At 36.8% G+C, this 16697-nt stretch overlaps 2 protein-coding genes across 2 annotated transcripts in view; one reads left to right on the top strand and one right to left on the bottom strand.

The window, feature by feature from the left end:
* Positions 1-5152, top strand: part of LOC124236842 (replication factor C subunit 1-like) — a 76427-nt gene extending 71275 nt beyond the window's left edge. The window contains exons 22-23 of the mRNA XM_046655778.1: positions 585-776; positions 4602-5152. Coding sequence (XP_046511734.1) covers positions 585-776; positions 4602-4685 — 276 coding nt within the window. The 3' untranslated portion in view covers positions 4686-5152. The remainder of the gene's footprint in view (positions 1-584; positions 777-4601) is intronic.
* A 2367-nt stretch (positions 5153-7519) lies between these two features.
* The window catches only part of LOC124236990 (WD repeat-containing protein 19), a 91666-nt gene continuing 82488 nt past the window's right edge, over positions 7520-16697 (bottom strand). Inside the window, exon 37 of the mRNA XM_046656046.1 lies at positions 7520-7847. The gene's annotated coding sequence lies outside the window, so the exon portion shown is untranslated. The remainder of the gene's footprint in view (positions 7848-16697) is intronic.

Consider the following 16697-nt stretch of genomic DNA (forward strand, 5'->3'; position numbering starts at 1 on the left):
ATTCTCTGTGGTCTGCCTTCTCTAGAATTTTGACCTGACTTAATGGTTATGGGTAAATTCTGACAGACATCCATTGTTAGAATTCAGGGACTAATTCTACAGTTATGTTTAGAAGCTTGAGGTTAAAGCTTTTCAAGTTACTTAGTATTTTGAAGTAACCACTATTATTGTGGTAAAGGTGATTTATGTATTTTGTGGTAACTAAAGGCCAACTTTAACTTGTACTTTATTGTGAGCCTCTTTTGATTTATTGATTCACTAACTTTGCTTATCACCTTATGTAACTGCGGAGAACACTGAGTAGGTAGAAACGATGACTTAAAGTGACTTTTTTTGTCCGCCTAAGGTTCCCAAAATATTGATTCTTATATTTTTGAGTCATGGGCTCTATTAAGAATGTCATGAAAAATATGGAACTTGTCCAAGAAAAATGCATATATGTACACTTACATGTACATGTGTAAGGATTTTGGAAACAATTTCACGGGGCTCCTAGGGTCTCTCAAAGCCTTTACACTCACAGAGTTTAAAAGGATTATTTGGCACTTAGATTTTAAAAAATTCCTTCTATTCCTTTCCTATAGGTGAAAGCAGCCTTTACAAGAGCTTACAATAAGGAAGTCCACCTTACTCCGTATTCACTTCAGGCAGTAAAGACGTCCAGACAGAGCACAGGCCCAGCACTGGATTCTGAGTATAACGAAGAATTAAATGAAGATGACTCTCAATCTGATGAGAAAGATCAAGACTCTATGGAAACTGATGCTATGATCAAGGTACTCTTTTAAGCTGTAGACAGGAGAAGCTAAGATACTCCCTCAAAATAGTTTTATCTTTTCTTGTATATAACTTGCCATCTGAAATTACTCAGGCCTGTTTGCAAATAGCAGAGTAAGCTAAAAATATTTTTGAGTTTCTTTGTACTTCACAGTTGAGGGTGGAGAAGGTATAGATTTCATTTTTATAAAGAGTCAGCTTCCTATAATAGTGGAAGAGCCAAATAGCAAGAAAATAGGCCATCATATTGATGGTCATATGCTCTATTAGAAAAAGTACTATTTTTATTTATTTGGCCATTGGTGTGTGCTTTACCCACAGACACACATTTTAATAGCATAATCAAGAAAAGCATTTTTTTATTGAGGTAACATTGGTTTATAACATTATATAAATTTCAGGTGTACATCATTATATTTTGATTTCTGTGTAGACTACATCATGTTCACCACCCAAAGACTAATTATCATCTGTCTCTGTACACATATGCCCTATCATCCCTTTTGCCTTCCTCCCTTCCCCCTTCCCCTCTGGTAACCACCAGTTTAATCTCGGTCTCTTTGTGTTTGTTTGTTGTTGTTGTTTTTATCTTCTGCTTATGAGTGAAATCATACGGTATTTGAGTTTCTCCTTTTACTTATTTTGCTTAGCATAATATCCTCAAGGTTGATCCATGTTGTTACAAATGGCAAGATTTCATCTTTTTTTATAGCTGAGTAGTGTATATACCACATAGCTGAGTGTATATATACCACAACTTTATGCATTCATCCATTGATGGGCACTTAGGTTATTTCCAAGTCTTGTCTGTTGTGAATAATGCCGCAGTGAACACAGGGGTGTGTATATCTTTGTGCATTCTTGTTTTCATGTTCTCTGGATAAATACCCAGCAGTGGAATAGCTGGATCATATGGTAGTTCCATTCTTAATTTTTTGAGGAATCTCCATACTGTTTTCCACAGTGGCTGCACCAGTTTACATTCCCACCAGCAGTATATGAAGAGTTCTCTTTTCTCTACATCCTCTCCACACTTGTTATTTCTTGTCCTCTTAATTATAGTTATTCTGATGAGTATGAGGTGATCTCATTGTACTTTTTATTTGCATTTCCCTAATAATTAGTGATGTTAAATATCTTTTCATGTGCCTCTTGGCCATCTGTATATCTTCTTTGGAAAAATGTGCAGATTCTTTGCCCATTTTTCAATTGGGTAGTTTCTTTGTTGTTGAGATGTATGAGTTCTGTATATATTTTTGATATTAACCCCTTAGCAGATATATGGTTTGTAAATATATTCTCCCAATTGTTAGGTTTTCTTTTCTTCTTGTTGATGGTTTCCTTTGCTGTGCAGAAGCTTTTTAGTTTGACGTACTCCCATTTGTTTATTTTTCCTTTGTTTCCCTTGCCCGGTGAGACATGGTATTTGAAAAGATGCTGCTAAGACGACCAATGTCTTAGAGCATACTGCCTATGTTTTCTTCTAGAAGTTTTGTTTTCATGTCTTATATTCAAGTCTTTAATCAATTTTGAGTTAATTTTTGTATATGGTTTAAGATAATGGTCTATTTTTATTCTTTTGCATCTGGCTGTCCAGTTTTCCCAGCACCATTTATTGAAGAGACTCCTTTCTCCATTGTATGTTCTTGGCTTCCTTGTTGAAAATTACCTGTTCATAGATGTGAGAGTTTATTTCGGGGCTCTTGATTCTGTTCCATTGATCTGTATGGCTGTTTTTGTGCCAGCACCATGCTGTCTTGATTAATACAGCTTTGTAGCATATTTTGAATCAGGAAGTGTGATACCTCCAGCTTTGTTCTTTTTTCTCAGGATTCCATTGGCTATTGGGGTCTTTTGTTGTTCCATATAAATTTAAGAATTCTTTGTTCTATTTCATGAAAAATGTTGTTGGGATTTTAATAGGGATTGCATTGAATCTACTGATTGCTTTAGGAAATATGGACACTCTTTATAACTATGTTAATCTTCCAGTCCATGAGCATGGAATATCTTCCCATTTCTTTGTGTGTTCTTTGATTTCTTTCAACTGTGTTTTACAGTTTTCAGTTTACCAGTCTTGCACCTCTTTGGTTAAGTTTATTCCTAGGTATTTTATTCTTTTTGTTGCAATTATAAATGAGATTGTATTCTTAATTTCTCTTTGTGCTACTTTGTTGTTAGTGTATAGAAATGCAACTGATTTCTGTATGTTGATTTTGTATTCCGCAACTTTACTGTATTCATTTATTATTTCTAATAGATTTTTGGTGGATTCTTTAGGGTTTTCCGTATATAAAATCCCGTCATCTGCAAATATTGACAGTTTTACTTCTTCCTTTCCAATTTGGATCCCTTTTATTTCTTTTTCTTACCTGATTGCTCTGGCTAGGGCTTCTAATACTATGTTAAATAAGAATGGCAAAAGTGAGCATCCTTGTCTGGTTCCTGTTCTTAAAGGGATAGCTTTCAGTTTTTCACTGTTATGTATGATATTAGCTGTGGGTTTGTGAAATATGACTTTTATTATGTTGAGGTACTTTCCTCCTATATTCATATAGTCACATTTTTTATTATAAATGAATGCTGTATCTTGTTGAATGCTTTCTCTGCATCTATTGACACGATAATTTTTATTCTTTTTGTTGATATGGTATATCACATTGATTGATTGGCAGATGTTGAACCATCCCTGCATCCCTGGAATAAATCCCACTTGATCATGGTGTATGATGTTTTTAATATATCGTTGTATTCAATTTACTAGTATTTTGTTGAGGATTTTTTACATCTTTGTTCATCAGTGGTATTGGCTTGTAATTTTCGTCTTGTAGTGTCTTTGTCTGGTTTTGGTATCAGAGTAATACTGGCCTCATAAAATGAGTTTGAAATTGTTCCCTCCTCTTCTATTTTTTGGCAGAGTTTAAGAAGGATTGGTATTAATTCTTTAAACGTTTGATAGGATTCACCAGTGAAGCCATCTTGCCCTGGACTTTTGTTTTTTTCAGAAGTTTTTTATTACTATTTTGATCTCTTTACTGGTGATTGGTCTATTCAAAGTCTCTATCTCTTGATTCCGTTTTCGAAGGTTGTGTGAGAAAAGCATTTTCAATGAAGCCATTTCTCCTTTTTGTTGTTTGTGTTTTGCTATAGGCATTGAACTGTCTGTAGAAGTTTCTCAGAGCAAAAACATCCTTGTCCTTTGCTAGGAAGGGTTAAAATCATTTATGATATCAGCCCACTGTTTACCATTGGCCAGGCAAAGACTCTAGTCTGTGTCCTCTTCTGTCGTCTGTTGTTAGTGTGTGTGTATCATTCTTGCCCCTCGTTTCTGTTTTGTATGTGCAGGGGTAGGAATAGTGGCCTTCTCCAGTGTAGCGCTCTCTACTCTTGTGTAGATGTAAGAGGTTGTCTCCCTCTCTCCCCTTCTCAAACTGAGTGTGTTTAAATCTCTAATCTGAAATTGAAAGAAAAGGAAATTCTTACAAACCCTATTTGTAGATTATCTGTTGCTTATTTTGTTTTTCTTAACTATACCTATGTTCTAAATCCAAGAAACTGCATACATGGGGAACATATCTTAGTTCTAGATTCTGAATAGCTTCTCAGTTTTTAGTGTTGTCTTTTAAAGGCTACAGCTAGCCCAGTTGTTGCTTGAAAGTAAGCTCATCAGGGGTGGCAGTAGTTCAGGATCCAGATGTTTACAGCCTTTCTTATTTATTAAATAATAGTAAGTTGCAGGTGAAGATTTATTGTAGAGATGAACTTATTTCATTTACTCATAGACACAGCTATTAACTATCTTGTACATCTTTCCTTCCCAACAGAAAAAGCCAAAATCTTCAAATCCTTCAAAATCAGAAAGAGATAAGGAGTCCAGAAAAGGAAAAGGAAAAAGTTCAAAGAAATGAAACTGTTTTCCACTACTGACAGCCACTTTTTACTCACTATGCTGACCAGTCTAGCTGGTCTAGAGAATGCCTTGTTTTTTCCAAAGGAACCATGTTTTAGCATAATGGGATACCCTAGTGGTCCCATTATAAACAAACGGTGGTACACTAGAAGGATGTAACCAGTAGGCTAATGTACACCTCTTATAGAGGTTGATAGGACTGCTTGGGTCCTCCACTGTCCCCTGTCAATCTAATTAGATTGTGCTTCAGAATGACTGTATAATCAGAACTAGAAACTACATGTGTGCTTTGGAGTCAGATTTGAGTTAACAATTATAGGCCTTGGAACGGTGGTACTAAGGTGACTTTTGTAGGCTTAAGAATTTATCCTAATGGCATTTATAGGACCAATGCCGATTTTTTTAAAAAAGTAGTTACTATTATGTGGTGAAATTTTGTAAATAAATCATAATACAAAACAATCACCACCTAGAACTGGGTATTCTTTGTATATTGTCAAATATCTTGCAAAATATAAATTAGGAATAAAAATGTTCCACATGATATATGTACAAATTCTTCTTAAGATTGTCATCTTGTACAGTAAAATATGTTGGTATATTACTTTCCTTATTAATTTGCAAATGATTGGATAGAAAAGCTAACAATATTCCTTACTAACTAGTTGTGTGAAACATAACTTTGGCAGTTGAAGAGCCAGAACTCTGATTTGCACTTCATTACCTCTGCGAGTGCTGACCACATCTCTGCTGTGAACAGAATTTCAAGGAGAGGCTACTTTGTTATTACTAGAGGGTATGGGTGGCTGCAAAAGGTTTGCCAGACGTTCTTATCCTTCCAGAGTCTCAACTCATCAGGTTCAAACCAATCAGGCCTAGGTTAGGTCAGACTCTTTCTTAGTCTCTCTCTGGCTTGGGACAAAATGAAACCTGGCTTTTGTTGACTTTGTTTCTGGGAGGTCCCGTTCCGTCCTGTGATGGATTCCACATACCCTACTGGGACTTTAGATTATTCCTGTAACTGTACTTGTGGAGTGGCCCTGAGGCTGTGTCTAGCTATTTTTTTATCTTGGTAGTAAATGCTCAGAGGTATGTGCTACTTCTGTGAGATATGTGCTAAAAGGAATGTAAAATCAGGATACTATTCCCTGCCTCTAAGGAACTGATAGTTTTGTTTGGGAGGTGAGACACAAAGTTCTTGAGACATTTAAAGTGTATTTACCAATGTGAAAAATGTCTTCATGGAGATCGTTCATTATGGGAATAAAACATTGCGCTAAGCCTTTGCCTACTGAGCCATGCCCCTCTTAAAGCCCAGCTTGAAACTTTGCTTCAGTGAAGAGTCCCTTGCTTGAGGACCGCCTCACCTAGCCAGTGGGGTGAGCATGGCTTTCTGATGTATAGTCTTCCATTTCTGTTGCCTTTGGATATGCAAGTCGTGTCTGCCTGCTTGCTCTGTACCTTCCAGGAAAGGCACTGTAATCTCCTTGCGGCCAGAACAAGGAATAATGTCCTTTACTTGTTCATTATGATTTTGTTTTTATTTATAAATCCTCTAAACACATGATTAGCGTAATCTGTGTATAAGATAAAAGACTTTTAGAGTTAGAGATTGTAAAATGCTTTTTAAAATATAAGGATGACAAGATGGGTTTGTTTGATTCCTCTTTGAAGCCCTCATGAGGTGTACGGCTGAGGTTAATGGTAGATAGGAGTTGGTAGTTCCACTGCAGTTTGGATGTGAATCTAAATGGTCTGTGTTGGGATTGAATGTTTTTAATGGAGTGACTAATAAATCCTTATTGGAGCCAATAGATGCCACACATCATCTTTGCAGCATAAAACTGCATGCTTGCTTTTTTTGAGATCCATGGCCATTTTGTAATCTATGACAAACTACTTTATTCCTTCATCTTGTTAAGTTTGGCAGTCCATTATTTGTAGTGCCATTATTTGGCTCATAAGTTAATAACAATGGACGAGAAGTATCTTCCTAAACAAGTTCTGGTGTAATTATGCTCATGAATGAATATCTAAGGCCCTTAACTCCCAAAATATAATGTGCTTACCCTCACAGATCCCAAGTGCCTATGGCTCTTATTCCTTAACTTACAGCATCCCTCTAGTGATAATGGAAAAACAAAGGGACTACAGGTGGGTTGTATCACTTAGTAAGGCCAAGGTCTCAGGCCTCTTCTCTAGCCAGTCTTTGGGAGGGAAGAATAGATCATAAAGCTGGAGGTATCATGTTTGTGGAGTCTATAACATTACTGGCATTCTGGGTTCTACTGTAGGTACTTCTGTAATGCCCAGGATGCTGGTGGCTCTACTGTAAAATTATATCATCTGATACATTCAAAGTTAGGCTGTATGACTCATTTCTGTCAGATGCTCAAACTTTGGTGACATTGGCCTTGGGTGGCAAGGACGTATATAGTGAGGTAGGAAAAATAGGGTGTGTGTGAGATGCACCTGGTGTGTGTGATATGAGGGAAGGAACCCTCCAACCGCCTCGGGGAAGTTCTGAATAATGTACATCTTCAGGGGAAGTCAAATGATTTAATTTTGTGACAGGAATTCCATAGTTGCAGTTTAACGACTCAGGAGATATAAGCATATAGTTTCACTCATTCTTTTAAATATTCGATTTTACTGATTTTTGATGTTTTTATTCTAGGACTCATTCTGCTTAAATAGCCTTGATGTGTATAAACTTCTTATTTCAAACTTAACACTGTTAACATCTGTGCTGCCCAAACTTCATAATGTGCTTCAAAGGTACCGTCCTTTCTCTCTTTTTCTGTCTCCAAATCCGGGAAAACATTACAAATATGTAGTCAACCATTTTATTTTAAAGGAGATAATTCAAAATATAAAAGTTATCAAAAAGCTGAATATTTACAATTATGTCATAGGTTACTATTAACAGTACAGAGCATATAATATGTAAGACTTTGAAGAGGAAATATACAAAGTATAATAAACAGCAATGTTATATGTCACATGTCACCATTTTGCCACTCTACAGAAGTTGAAAATGGTGACCTGGAGAGGTCACCTTTGTTTTTTTTCTGTATCCAGGAAAGACCATCTTTAAATCCACCAGGGGTAGAAACACAGCCTCCTGTGGAAAAATGCTGTCTTTTCAGGAACGTCATACCTAGAAAGAACAAAAATCCCCATGTGCCTTTAGAAGGGTTTCAAGTAACGACTGGCATATAGTAATAAAACCAAGCATACTAAAGAATTTTTTGCTCATCTCTAGATGTGGAGCAGGATCACTACATTCAAGTTAGAAATCTTTAGTCTGTAGTGAGTACTGAGTTTCAGTCTTGGCCTTGCAACTGACTAAAATTGTGCGGGCAAGCTGTTGAACCTCTATTATAAAGTGAGGATGATAATAGTCATCTTACTGGGAAGAATGAGAAAATACAAGGTAAGTGCTCAGCAATCTGTAGAGAAAAAATTTTCCTGAAACTAAGAGTTCTTGTCTAAAAGGAGTTAGTGAGCCAAAGCTTCAACCAATATTCATTATATAATAAGATACTTATAGTGACTTTTTCAGCAGGTGGTACATAATCACAGCTCACTGAGGTATATCTGCAGGTAGCTATGATGCCATGGTCTAAGGCTCTACTTTGACGCAGGGATAGTGTTTGGGGAGAGTCTATGTAGGATTAATAAAAACACAGGCAAGGTTCTACTTTTGGAAATGGCACAGTTGTAAGTTAATCCTCCAACAAATAATATCATATTTTGTCCTGAGTTTCTATCTAACTGTTCAAAGGCATTTGGGAGCAGGCAGAAATTGGAGAAGTGTCAACTCTTGAAAGAAGAGAACTCCACTGGGTAACATTTTTATCTGGCTTTTCACCTGAGGGCAAGTCCATGGGGCACAGGATGACTAGAACTATGACAGTGAAGTCATAGTCTTACCAGCTTGAGGAGTCAGAGAATAGAGTTTATGGCTGCCAGAGCTACTGAAATATGAGGGAGAATATCCTCGAAAGGGGATTGCCTCAAAATCTACATATAAACTCCATGCAAGTCCTTCAACATTGCAGGCTTGGAGGAGACTCTTTTATGATGGACTTGAAGAAGCACAGTTCCATGTAGTAGGGAGCACCATTTGCCAGGAAACTGAGGTGAGGGCTGCCTCTAGGACCTTAGGGCTTCAGTCCTCTGACCATAAAAAGTAGAATTCCAGCAACAATCAGAGAGGCTGGGTGAAGACTTTGAGCCTCAAATGAGATTGCACCTCCAACCAACTGCAGCCTTGTGAGACTCTGAACAGAAGACCCAACTAAGTGATGCCTATACTGCTGACCCACAGAACTGTGAGATCGTTCTGGTTCAAGCTGGCAACGTAGGAAGCTCCTGAACTACTCCTCTCATGGATATAGTGAATCCACAGCTACCTACAGAACAATTCCCTCTGAAAAATCCAGAGACTAGCTGAGTGACTCCTACACATCAGGTGAGTGAGAAAAAACCCACATCGAAATGGGTAGGATAGGCTGAGATATAGTCTTGTCATGAACCCCATTCCCAGCATGGCAACACACCACTGGGAGGGAACTCACAACTCCAAGCTTCTTGAGGAATGAAGGGTTTGGGCCTCACATCTGGTGTCCTGACTTTTAAGATTTCCACCTGAGAGATGGGCTCCCAAAACATCTAGCTTTGAAAGCCAATGGACCTTGTAACCACAAGACCTACAAGGATATAGTGAATTAAGAAATAGTTCTAAATGGGATCATATAGACCCACTGTGGCTAATATCCCAGGGCCCTGCACACACAGGGCAGACTGAAATGCACCTAGTCTGTCCATGAAAGGCCTATTTGCTTATCTTAAAGTTACAAGCTTTGGCCTGAGGGGCCGATTTCTAATTTAACACACATCTAAGGGCCAACTGCAGTACTTTCTAGACACTGGAGACTAGCAGATGCCACCTTTATACTCTTCCTCTGCCTCAACCAAGATCTCTGGTATCTCCCAGAAAGGGGCTTGTGCAGAAGTTAGGCGCTTTGATTTTTGCAGCTGCCCCCCAGAGGACACACCTTAACTGCCTGATTCTGGTGGTCAGTGGGGCTTGCTTTCCTAGGTCCCCCTGGATTGTAACAGAGAAACAGTTCTTAACCAGCCATCCCTCCAGGGCTCAACACAGAGGCGGCAGACAGAAACCCCCAGTCTTCCCATGAAAGAGTCCTTTTCACTTATCTTAATAGCTGTGGCCTAAGGGTCCAGGTTCCAATCAGCCTGCATCTAGGTGCTGACTGAGATCCTCCCATTTGGGACCCTGACAGATCTTGGCATACCCTCAAATACTGGGAGCCACTAAGAACAAAGAAGCCTGCTCAGACATAGGTTTGAGAGACAACCAAGAGCTAGGGCTGGGTTGAATGATAAGGCTCACTTACTACATGAGACCACTCCAAGACTGGGAAAGATGGCTGTTTTATCTAATGCATAGAAACCAACACAGAGTCAAGGAAAATGAAGAGACAGAGGAATATGTTCCAAATGAAAGAACAAGATAAAAACTTCAGAAAAAGACCTTGATGAAATGGAGATAAGTGATTTACCCAATAAAGAGTTCAAAGTAATGGTCATAAACTAGGTAGGAGAACAATGCATGAACAAAGTGAGAATTTCAACAAAGAGACACAAAATATAAGAAAGTACTCAACAGAAATCATAAAGTTGAAGAATACAATGGCTGAACTGAAAAAACACAATAGAGGGGTTCAATAGCAGATTAGATGAAGCAGAAGAAAGGATCAATAAACTTGAAGACAAGGCAGTGGAACCCATCCAATCAGAGCTGAAAAAATAAAAAATGACCAATATTTGCATTATAGGGGTCCCGAAGGAGAAGAGAGAGAGGGGCAGAAAACTAATTTGAAGAAATAATGGCTGAAAACTTCCCTAACTGGGTGAAAGAAACAGACATCCAGATCCAGGACGCCTAGAGAGTTCCAAATACGAAGAACCCAAAGATACCCACACCAAGGCACATTATAATTAAGTTGCCAAAAGTTAAAGACAAGGAGAGAATCTTAAAAGCAGTGAAAGAAAAACAACTTGTCACATACAAAGGAACCCTCAAGACTATCAGCAGATTTTTCAGCAGAAACTTTGCAGGCCAGAAGAGTGACATGATATACTCAGAAAAGTGCTGAAAGAGAAAAACTGCAAAGCTGTCCTTTAGAATTGAAGGAGAGAGAAAGTGTATTCTAGACAAGGAAGGCTAAAGGAGTTCATCACCACTAAACTGGCCTTACAAGATTTAAGGGGGGGCTGGCCTGGTGGCACAGCGGTTAAGTTTGCACATTCCGCTTCGGTGGCCCAGGGTTCACCGGTTCAGATCCTAGGTGTGGACATGGCACCACTTGGCAAGCCATGCTGTGGTAGGCGTCCCATATATAAAGTAGAGGAAGATGGGCATGGATGTTAGCTCAGGGCCAGTCTTCCTCAGCAAAAAGAGGAGGATTGGCAGCAGATGTTAGCTGAGGGCTAATCTTCTGCCAAAAACAAAAAAAAATGTTAAAGGGACTTCTATCTCAATGGGAAAGGCAAATATATGGTTAAATTGAGAATAATGTAATGTCATAATGGTGGTGGGTTAATCACTTATAAATCTAGTATGAAAGTTAAAAGACAAAAGTAAAAACTATACAATAATTTATTAATGAATATATAAGATAAAAAGATGTAAACTGTAACATCAAAAACATAAAACATGGGAGGGGGAGACTAAAACCATAGAGCTTTAGAATATGTTGGAACTTAAGTTCTTCTCAACTTAAAATAGACTTATAAGATGTTTTATGTAAGCCTCATGGTATCCACAAAGCAAAAACCTATAGTAGATATCACAAAACATCAACAAAGACTATAATGAGAGACAAAGGTCATTATATAATGATAAAAGGGTCAGTCCACAAGAGCATAAAACATTTATAAATATGCACCCATCATAGGATCACCTAAATATGTAAAGCAAATATTAACAGACCTAAAAGGAGAAACAGCAATACCATAATGGTAGGGGACTTCAGTAACCCACTTTGATCAATGGATAGATTATCCAGACAGAAAAATAAGGAAACATTGGACTTAAATGACATGTTAGACCAGATGGACTTAACAGACGTTTATAGAACATTCTATCCAAAAGTGGCAGAATACTGATTCTTCTCAAGTGCCCATGGAACATTCTCCAGGATAGATCATAGGTTAGGCCACAAAACAAGCCTTAATAAATTTAAGAAGACTGAAATCATATGAGGCATCTTTTCTGACCACAATGGTATGAAACTAGAAGGCAATTATAAGAAGAAAACTGGAAAATTCACAAATATGTGGAAATTCAACAACATGCTACTGAACAACCAATGGGTCAAAGAGGAGATCAAAAGACAAATTAAAAAATACCTTGAGACAAATAAAATGAAAATACAATGTACCAAAACTTATGAGATGCAGCAAAAGCAGTTCCAAGAGGGAAGCTCATGGTGATAAGCACCTACATTAAGAAACAAGAAAGATCTCAAAGAACTAGAAAAAGAAGAAAGACCTAACCCAAAGTTAGCATAAGGAAAGAAAGAAAAAAAGATCAGAGCAGAAGTCGATGAAAGAGACTACAAAGACAATAGATAAGATCAATGAAACCAAGAGCTGGTTTTTTCAAAAGATAAAACAAAATAGACAAACCTTTAGCTAGTTTCACCGAGAAAAAGAGAAGACTCCAAATCAGAAATGAAAAAGAGATGTTACAACTGGTACCACAGAAATACAAAGGATCATAAGAGACTACTATGAACTATACACCAACAGGTTGGACAACCTAGAACAAATGGATAAATTCCTAGAAACATACAACCTACCAAGACTGAATCATGAAGAAATAAAAAATCTGAATAGACCAATTACTAGTAAAGAGACTGAATCAGTAATCAAAAACCTCCTGACAAAAGTCCAGGACTAGATGGCTTCACTGGTGAATTCTACCATTTAAAGAAGAATGCCAGTCCTTCTCAAACTCTTCCAAAAAAACAAGATTAGAGAACACTTCCAAACTCATTTTACAAGGCCAGCATTACTCTGATACCAAAACTAGACAAGGACACTATAAGAAAGAAAATTAGAAAATTATAAGCCAATATCCCTGATGAATATGGATGCAAGTATCCTCAACAAAATATTAGCATGCCTAATTCAACAATACATTATAATACATATAAATACATAAATACATACACCAAGCTCAAGTGGGATTTATTCCAGGGATGCAGGGATAGTTCACCCTCCACAAATGAATGTGATATATGACACTCACAAAATGAAGGATAAAATTCATATGATCATCTCAATAGATAACAGAAAAAACATTTAACAAAATTCAACATCCATTCATGATAAAAACTTTCACCAAAGTAGGTGTAAAGGGAATGTACTTCAATGTAATAAAGGCCACATATGGCAAGCTCACAGCTATCATACTCAATGGTGAAAAGCTGAAAGCTTTTTCTCTAAGATCAGGAAGAAGACAAGAATGCCCTCTCTTTCACTTTTATTCAACGTTGTACTGGAAGTTCTAGCCAGAGCATTTAGGCAAGAAAAAGAAAGAAAAGGCATCCAATTTGGAAAGGAAGAAGTAAAACTCACTATTTGCAGATGACATGACGTTATATATAGAAAACCCTAAAGACTATCAAGAAACTGGTAGAACTAATAAGCAAATTTAGTAAAGCTCCAGGATACAAAATGAATACACAAAAATCTGTTGCGTTTCTATACACTAATAACAAACTATCAGAGAAATTAAGAAAACAGTCCCATTTACAATTGCATCAAAAAGAATAAAATACTTTGGAGTAAATTTAACCAAAGAGGTCAAATACCTGTATATTGAAAACTACAAGACATTAAGGAAAGAACTGAAGACGACAACAATAAATGGAAAGATATTTTGTGCCCATGGACTGGAAGAATCAATATTGTTAAAATGTCCATACTATCTAAAGCAATCCACAGATTCAGTGCAGTGCCTATCAAAATTCCAAAGGCATTTTTCACAGAAATGGAATAATCCTAAAGTTTGTATAGAACCACAGAAAACACTAAATAGCCAAAGCAATCTTGAGAAAGGAAAAAAAAAAGCTGGAGGCATCATACTCCCTGATTTCAAACTATACCATAAAGCTATAGTAATTAAAACAGTATGGTATTTGCATAAAAACATGACACATAGATCAATCGAATAGAAGAGAACCTAGAAATAAACCCACCCATGTATGGTCAATTAACTTATGACAAAGGAACCAAGAATATACAATGGGGAAAGGACAGTCACTGCAATAAATAGTGTTAGGAAAACTCGACAGCCACATGCACAAGAATGAAACTGGACCACTATCTTACAGCATACACAAAAATTAACTCAAAATGGATTAAAGACTTGAATGTAAGACCTGAAACCATGAAACTCCTAGAAGAAAACATGGGGGTAAGCTGCTTGACATAAGTCTTGGCAATGAATTTTTGTATCTCACACCAAAAGCAAAAGCAATAAATGCAAAAATAAACAAGTGGGACTACATCAAACTAAGAAGCTTCTGCACAGCAAAGGAAACCATCAACAAAACCAAAAGTCAGCCTACTGAATGAGAGGAAATATTCGCAAATCATGTAGCTGATAATAGGCTAATATCCAAAATACATAAAGAACTCATATAACTCAATAGCAAAAAAACAATCCAATTAAAAAGTAGGCAGAAGATCTGAATACACATTTTTCCAAAGAAGACATACAGATGGCCAACAGGTAAATGAAAAGATGCTCAACATCATCACTCATTGGGGAAATGCAAATCAAAACCACAATGAGATATCACCTCACATGTTAGAATGCCTATCATCAAAAAGACAAGAAATAAGTGTTGGTGAGGATGTGGAGAAAATTGTGCATTGTTGTTGGGAATGTAAACTGGTACAACCACTATGGGAAACAGTATGGAGGCTCCTCAAAAAATTGAAAATTGAACTACCATATGATCTAGCAATCCCACTTCTGGGTATTTATCTGAGGGAAATGAAATCACTATCTTGAAAAGATATCCACACCCCCATGTTCACTGCAGTATTATTTATAATTGCCAAGACTAGGAAACAAGCTAAGTGTCCACTGACACTGGATAAAGAATATGTGGCACACATACAGATATATGTGCACAATAGAATATTATTCAGCCATGAAAAAGGTGGAAATCCTATCATTTGTGACAAAGTGGATGGACCTTGAGGGCATTATCCTAAGTGAAATAAGTCAAAGACAAATACTGTATTATCTCACTTATATGTGAAATCTAAAAAAAAACCTTGAACTCATAGATTCAGAGAAGTTTGGTGGTTGCTAGAGGCTTGGAGCGAGGAGGGGGCAGAATGGGTGAAGGTAGTCAAAAGGTACAAACTTGCAGTTATAAATAAGTACTGGAGATGTAATATACAGCATGGGGACTGTAGTTAACAATACTATATTGCATATTTGAAAGTTGCTAAGATAGTAGATCTTAAAAGTTTTTATTAAAAATATTTGTAACTGTGGTGATGGATGTTAACTAAACTTATTGTGGTAATCATTTCACGATATATACATACATCACAAATCATGTTGTACATGTAAAACTCATACAATGTTATACATCAATTAAATCTCAATAAAAAATTGTGAGAAATGTGTATTGTTTTAAGATGCTAAATTTGTGATATTGTTACACAGCATCAGAAAAATATACACATCACAATCATAATTTCAGTAAGCTTTTAAAATAGAATTTGACAAGCTGACTCTAAAATTTCATAGATGGACAGGGTTAATATTAGCCAAAATAATCTTGGAGAAAATGACAGAGTTGGAGGAGCCACAATACGTGACTTTAAGATATACGATAAAGTCACAGTTATCAAGACAGTGTGGTATTCAAATAGGGGCCAAACACATGAATGGAAGAGAAGAGAGGGTCCAGAAATAGACCCATACTTAAAACTCAATTGATTTTCAACAAACGCACCCAAACAGTTCAATGGAGAAAGGAACAACTTTTCAACAAATGGTGTTGAAAGACTGGATATCCACTTGAGGGGGAAAAAAAATCTCAACCCCTGCCTCACATTGTAAATAAAAATAATTTCGAGATGGATCACAGACCTAGAGTTTCTAGAAGAAAACATAGGAGAGTATGTTCCTGACTTGTGAGTAGGCAATAGTTTTTTAGACAGGACACAGAGAGTCATAAGTATAAAATAAAAAAATTGATAAATTTTTGATAAATTCATCAGAATCAAATTCTGCTCATCAAAAGACACCATTAAGAAAAAGAATCGGGAAGCCACAAAGTGCAAAATATATCTGACAAAAACTTGTATCTAGAATATACATATAAAGAACTTTTACAAATCAATAATAAAAAGACAACAGCCCCGGAAGAAGAGGGGAAAGAAGAGTCTTTTCAACAAATGGTGCTGGGACATCTAGATAGCGACATGCAAAAGAAGGAAGTTAGGGCCCCACCTCACGTGATACACAAAAATTAAATGGATCAAAGACATAACTATAAGAGCAACAACTATAAAACTCTTAGAAAGAAACATAGGAATAAATTTTTGTGACCTTGGATTAGACAATGGTTTCTTAGATATGACACCAAAAGGACAAGCAACCAAGGAGAAAAATAAATAATTTGGACTTCATCAAAATAAAAACTTTTGTACAGCAAAGGATACTATTGAGAAAGCAAAAAAATACTACAGAATAGGAGAAGGTATTTGCAAATCATATATCTGATAAAGGAGTTGTATCTAGAATATATAAAGAATTCTGATAACTCGACAATAAAAAGATAAATTACCCAGTTAAAAAATGGGCAAAGGACTTCAACAGACAGTTCTCTAAAGAAGATATACAGCAAATGGCCAACAAGCACATGAAAAGATGCTCTACATC

The sequence above is a fragment of the Equus quagga genome, chromosome 3 (genome assembly GCF_021613505.1).
Source record: "Equus quagga isolate Etosha38 chromosome 3, UCLA_HA_Equagga_1.0, whole genome shotgun sequence".
In the NCBI taxonomy this organism is placed as follows: Eukaryota; Metazoa; Chordata; class Mammalia; order Perissodactyla; family Equidae; genus Equus; species Equus quagga.